The 7,327-nt window shown below is 36.7% G+C and overlaps 1 protein-coding gene across 1 annotated transcript; it reads left to right on the top strand.

Moving 5' to 3' along the window:
- Window positions 1–6,484: 6,484 nt before the first annotated feature.
- On the top strand, window positions 6,485–6,832 carry LOC129883593 (cold shock protein 1-like). The gene has a single exon (XM_055958223.1). It carries the CDS (start codon window positions 6,485–6,487, stop codon window positions 6,830–6,832), a length of 348 nt encoding a protein of 115 aa, XP_055814198.1.
- Window positions 6,833–7,327: the final 495 nt, after the last annotated feature.

Raw genomic sequence — 7,327 nt, 5'->3', positions numbered from 1 at the left:
TTTATTAGTAGTATAATTGGAAATATGGATAGGGCATATTACAGGGGAGGTGCTGCCCTATTTCCATTAACTCCTTAACTAGTTAAGGAACTAGTCGAGAAGGCGAGCGAGGGGTTGAGTTATATGAATAATCATATGTAACCTAAGATGCTGGAAAGATAAGGTTTGTTGATGCTTGCATTACTTTCATGTTACCTAGGTTCAAGGAATGACGAGGCGAACGGGATAAAGAGTAACCCGTAAGAGGTATGTAAAGCCTGTCTCTCTTTTCTTTTGGGCATGTCTTAGTTTTAAGTGACAAAGGATATGTGTATGAAGCCTGGGGTAATTCTATTCATGAGCTCTGAACATGATTCATGATTCATAATTCATGCTCACTTCTGAGTGTTAAGACTCTTAAAGTAGTTAAGCTCCCATCCTTCAAGTCTTTTATGTGCTGAAGAGTAGTGTATGTAAAGCTAACGTTTCCTTCTTTTGGCATGTCTTCAAGTTAAATAGTGAATGATATGAACTTGAGGGTAAAGCTACTCATAAATGTCAGGTGTAATTCACATTTCTTATGTACTCCTTGATGAAAGCACTCTTACAGTAATCGAACTAGGGCTTCTCAAGCCTTCCATATGTTAGAAAGGGATGAGTATGTGAAGGTACCCTTTCTTCTCTTTTGGAATGAATTAGATGTAAGTATTATGTATAGGAAATTGGGAGTTATTCCACTCTTAAAACTCTGAGTGTGAGTTAAGGCTCTTGTTCACTTCCTACTGGTTAGAACTCTTGTAACATGTTGAGTCATTACTTTTCAAGTCTTCCATGTGATAAAGAGTGGTAAATGTAAAACTTGTCTTTTCCTACTTCTTGGAAGACTGGGCTATAGGTACTATAGAACATGGATTTGGAGATAGCTCCACTTATAGATTCTTGATGTAATTCATGACTTTTACCCACTTTTGAATGATAAGGGTCTTAAGGTAGTTGAACTATGACCCTCGAGCCTTCTATAGGCTGAATAGTGATGGAATGTGTAATCTCGTATACCTAAGGGCTCTTGAACATACTTTATGGTGATACCTGAGGGATGTTTGATATGTTATAGAGTTTTACATGTACACATATGCATTGTTATGATATATATGGATCGGTCTAAATGTACCTCGGCACATTTTACTATATATGGATCAAGCCGAATGTACCTCGGCATATTTTGCTATGTAAGGATCAGGCCATATGTTCCATGGCTTGTTGTGCTGTTTACAGATCTAGCCGTCGTACCTAGGCATGTTATACGATATATGGATTGGTTTGTCATACCTTGGCATTATTATATGATATACGGATTGGGCCATCGTTCTTTGGCATTATTATGCGATATCCGGATCGAGCCATCGTTCCTCGGTAGTATTATAAGATATGTGGATCGGGCCATCATTCCTCAGCGTGTACTTTCTATATACATGGATCGGGCTGTATATTCCATAGTGCTAAGGGAATATATGTTCTTACGATGATAAAATGATGCATTTGTTACATCGAGTCCTCGAACGGGCCGGATACAGTACGTGATGATAGCATGTATGCCTTTATTTTATAAAATGCAGGTACGGTAGATGGCTAAATGTTATACTTTCCCCTACATCCTTATTTCAGCTGTTATCTCAGTTATGATGTTTTATGCTTTATATACTCAGTACATATATTGTACTGACCCCCCTTTTTCTTTGGGGGGGCTGCATTTCATGCCTACAGGTACAAAAGTTCATTTCGGAGATCCGCCAGCTTAGGATTTCCACTTAGCTATGTTAGAAGTGCTCTACTATTTCAGAGCCTAGCTTTTGGGTATTGGTCCTGCGATGTATATATTTGTTTATTCAGGGGTACGGCGAGGGCCCTATCCCGCCATATGTTGCGGTTACTATTCTTAGAGGTCTGTAGTCACGTGTATGTGGGTTAAGTGTAAGTTGTCTCAATTATGCCTATACGGTGTATGGTAAATGTTTTTATGTTATGACAGCCTTGTCGGCTCATACACCTTTTCATGATATGGTACGAATGAAAGAGGCTACATGTACATAAAAAAAAGTTTTGATCTATTAGGGTTTTTTTTGGGTGTAATATCACATTGTGCATAGTTCAATTTGGCTATATTTGATAGTTACATATACGGGGGTCCAGGTTGGACCCCAGTCGCAGCCTACGGGGTAGGGTTATGATAGGAACTGTACATATTGCGAAACTCAAGTCATGTCTCATGTAACATAGGGCTGAAAACTCTTAGATTCATGAGACATAATTATTATGGCTGAATGAAATTATCAATTCTCATCCTCGAACTCATCATGGATATGCATCAACATAGGGGTGCATGAGCCTAGGCCATGGGCATGGTGCTCATACATACGACATGAATAGAGTATCACTCGATTGAAGTGTTAGGAAAGTGTGAGATAGAAAAATAATGATGTCTCATTTTGATCAATTCATCACTATTGAAATCTCAATACTTACTTTGGTTCATCACCTTATCATCTCCCCCTGAGCTCAAAGGTCACTACTCTAAGCCTGTACACTGATTCTCTACACTTAACTATAAGCATGCTGCTCCACATGGCAGAGTATCACTATTCACAAGAACAATTAAACTCTTCAATTATACAATACCCGAAGATACCAAACTGCTACTGGGGCCTCATTCTAAGATATTTCCCTTAACTTCCTTCTATCTTTTAGGCATCTTTCTATACTTGCTGCTCTTATTGGTGTACACATCCACTTTCTCTAACTCTTATGATCTAATCTCTTCTCTTTAGCCTGCTAACACTTATCTTCTAGGTTCACATATTCCTTAACTTTGATAAAAGAAACTTGAACTATAACATGAGACTCATCATTATATATATACAACTCCCTTCAACACAATTCTTATAGACACTAAATATAAGGACAAACTCATATCCAGCCTTGTCCACCTAAGCAACTAAAGGATACTAACTAGTCACCCAAAGTAAATTATAAAATGAGAGCCTCATACAACTCTATACTACCTCAGATACATATCTTAGGCCTCTTTTTACCAAATGACTTAGCCTCAATTAACTATTTACATCTAAGGGTCACATACCCCCCATTCGTAACACACATTCCTCACAAGTTAATATCTTAATCTATCGCATACGCCGTGTTAAGCCTACTAAATCAAATATTAAAACTAGCACTATTATACTAATAATGCTATCCCCTCTTTCTTCACACTACTTATCTTAAATTCATCTTTAGGGTCTAGTACTAACGCTCACATCATACACTGCTCGCATACTATACCAACTTACAACTACTAGGTGAAATTAAGAAACACTCTCCTACAAAGACCTCATGACAAGCAATCGATCCTTCTCTTACTATCTGTCTAATTAAAATTTATCACCTCGTCTACTTTCTTAACCTAGTTACTATTGTAACACCCCAAAAACTTTCTACACCAAGACCCGAACAATTCTTCATATATGTATAGAATTGAACTCGATGACTTCTAGTTGTATATATGAGTTAGAATATATTCCTAAGTATTTTAAGTGTATTATATATGTTGTAGGGTCATAAGAAATCTCTAATAGCAAGCCAAGTCCAAAGATATTTCCATCGGCTAAGTTTTCGTATGAGTCTATAATAGGGTCAACTTCAAATGCCCATATCTCCTATTATATAATGAATTAGTCATAACCTATCAATTTAAAGGTCTTTGAGTCTTTTTTCCAACTCCACCAATTTTGCCTCATTTCGAGTTTAGAGCAAAATGTTATGACCATTTTATTACAACAATTCAACGATTTCAGGCTTGGTGTCGGGTGCCACTATAGCACCCAAAATCAACTGCAGTAGTTTTGGCTCTGCCGTGGCATGCCACTATTATGCCTACAGGGTTCTGAGCCCATTTTCCAAATTTTTTCTATGAAAGGCATCTTGGAAAATTACCTAAACAAATATATACAAACTTGGACGTATTTTGGAGTCATTTTTGCAGTCTTTTGCCTCCCTAAAACCCTAAACTTCATCCCCTTCTCTCCCAAATCATCTCTTACAAAAACAAATTCCTCTTAAACTCAAAGAATTCAAGCATCCCATTGAAGACTAATATCAGGACATCTCCGATTCTTCTTCAAGTTCCTCTCTAAGGTATGTGGGTTTTCATCCATGGGTTCTTCCACCCATGGAACCCAAATATTTTATCAACTTAGTATTTCAATTTTAAATGATAAAATTCTATGGGCTTTTACATGATGGTTCCAAATGCATAGATTCTGGTATATTTGAATTTTATTTACTCCTATATATAACTATGTATGTGTGTGTGTGTGATGAGTTTTATGAATTTTCATACTACGATTCCAAATGTATAAATTCTTGAATATTTAAAGTTTATTTGTCTATATTGACTTATGCTGATTCTTATTTACATGAAATGAATGATTTATCAAGGTCCTTTTATGAAGGCTTGAAAGTAGTTTTAAATTATGTTGGTGGATTGTTTTAAGATGTCTAAATAATGAATTCGTTCACTCTCATGCATGCTATCATTGATTTAAATGACTTGATAGTTGATTGATTTGAACCCATCTAGCTTGCTACTATAAAGTAAAGTTGAAATGAAGTTTGACTCCAATGAATGTTATGAAGTAAATGCTTATGAAGGAGAGTCTATATGAAATGATTGATGGTCGAAAGGGTTTCTTAGACAAAGTAAAGTATCTATGTGAAAGGAAAATCCTCATATTGAATTAAATAAAATGTTTAAGGTTATGATATAACATGTATGACATCCCTATATGCCGTCAATGCTTTTGAACATTTTTCCAAAGGTAGGTCTAATTAGCATGGTATCCGGAATACCATCACTGATTGTGGGTCTAATTTTCTTATAAATCAAGGTTTATTAGTAGGATGGTAAATAGGGCATGATAGCCATGATGATATTATAACAAATGATTTAATTAGCTATTCTACTGAATGTGATGTTTGAATTCTTAATCTATATGATATGACTATTTTGAAGTATTGTACTATTTTATAGGATTTGACTTAGCACTGAATGTAGTATGTAAATAGAGACTCGACCAAAAGGGTTTTTAAGTAAAGTCTCATGTTGCATTAACTATGTGCCACCATAGGACCCTTGTAGGATAGGCCTTTGTAGCCATCAAATTTTAAATAAATGAATGTAAACTGAACGGAGTTCTACCTGGCAAGTAGTCTCCCCGTGCCAACGTAAGGGCTCATCTTTCCGCATATGTATGAGTTAAATAATATCTACTTGATTACTCATGCATACATTCACTCATGTATTTTACCTTATGAATGTCTTAATGTTTTTATCATGTTGCATGCCTACATACTTAGTACATTCAAAGTACTCTTTTGCCTACATGATATCACCATGTAGGGACCGGTGTTCCTCCTCCTCCACGTGGTTAGTTTGGATCATTTGAAGTCCACTTTTGGTTAGTTCCCATTATTTCAGGGATAATACTCCTCTCCTTTCTAGAAAATATTATGTTGAGGCATTAAGAAATCTATTTTGGTACTTCATTGTTAGTTTATTTGAGGGAAAGCTAAGGACATGTCTTAGCCCTCGCCAAGTCTATTAGTAGAAGTATGTTTAGACATAAATGTATGATGATCTAAGGTTGATGATGACTCTTATTTTACTATATTCTCCCTTAGTCTTGCTTTCCCTTTTTTCTTCCGCTTGATATTTATTGTCATTACTGATGAAAGGCTAAATAAATGCTAAAAGGCTTGGGTGAGATATCTTCGGGTTCCTCATTTGCTGTGTCACGTCTAGGACTTAGGCTTAGGTCATGACAAATTTGGTATCAGAGCTCGAGGTTTTGAATGTTCCTTAGAGTGCAATATACTGCATCATATAGGGTCTTGTTCATGGTTGTAAAGTACGCCATAATTATGAATAGGGGACTATGAGGCGTTTAGGAAACTTCTACTTTTTTTTTATGATTTACGTCGTGTCTTAGAGTTGTCCTAAGACTTCCTTTATTTAACAAATTGTTTTGTGTTCTCTAGAAAATACCTCGAAGAAGAGTACCTCCAACTAGAGCAATGGATGCTCTCAAGCACCAGTTCCTCCATTCCTAAGGCTATAATTCAAGGAGGGATTGATTCTAATGAGGAACAGGCCCCTAATAATCCTCTAGCTGAACTAATGACTAATGCAGAATTTTGTGATACCATCTTATTATTGGCTCGAGCTGTGGTAGCTCACTTGAATCAACAAAAGGTGACTCCCGTGAACATGAGTAGAAAGAAAAGGAAATGGGCGAGTAAAATGAATGCTATAAGGGAGAAATCTATGGAGTTTAGAAGGGAGAGGATAGATAATGGTTCATGTTTTACTAATGCCCTGATGTCTAGGTATAATAAGAAAGAACATCCATTTTCTCCTTTAGAGAGGTGAGGTATGACTCACCAAGGATATTACATGGACGGTAAGGAGGGTTGCTACAAGTATGGTGATATAGGGTATAAGATGAGGGACTGTCAGGTGGCTTCTAGTAAAGAGAGGAATTCTGAGAGGGCTCGATGTAAAGGTGGGACTTCTCAACCCAAACCTGGTGGTGGTTTTATTGCATCTACTATTTTCAAGTATTCCAATTATGGGAAAAACCATAAGAGAGAGTGTTTAGCAGGGTTGGATACTTGTTATAGGTGTGGAAAGCTGGGTCATCATGTAAAAGAGTGTAGGAGTGGTATTAGACCTTTGGATCTGGCCCAGACTACATGTTGTCCAGATCAAAGTGCTACTACGTCAGATGGCGGTCAACGTTAAGACAAATTGTATGCCTTTCACATTCATCAGGAGTTAGAGGATTCTCTTGATGTTGGGACTGGTAGGTTAAAGATTTTTGATTTTGAAGTGTATTCATTGTTAGATACGGTGCCAATTTGTGGTTTGTTGCTTCATTTCTTGCTAATAGGTTTGATGTATATCCCAAAATATTATAGGAATTCTATTTGGTGTCTATCCCCACTGGTGAGTCAATTATTGCTAGAAAATAAATATCTATAGGGGTTGTCCCGTGTTTATCTTGCACAAAGTTGTTCCTTGTGATATCATTGAGCTTGACATGGTAAATTTTGATGTTATTCTTGAATGGAAGGGTCATAATTCAGTAGTAAAGGGTAAGTTCTTTCCCTTTCTTAAGGGCCAAAAATTGATTTCTAAGGGTTGTATTTATCATATTGTATGGGTTACGGATGTCAACTCATAAGTCCTTCTCTTCAGTCGACTCCCGTGTCTAATGAGTTTTATGACATGAGTGGG

Source organism: Solanum dulcamara, chromosome 3 (assembly GCF_947179165.1).
Source record: "Solanum dulcamara chromosome 3, daSolDulc1.2, whole genome shotgun sequence".
Lineage (NCBI taxonomy): Eukaryota > Viridiplantae > Streptophyta > Magnoliopsida > Solanales > Solanaceae > Solanum > Solanum dulcamara.
This window is presented reverse-complemented; position numbering and strand designations above follow the sequence as displayed.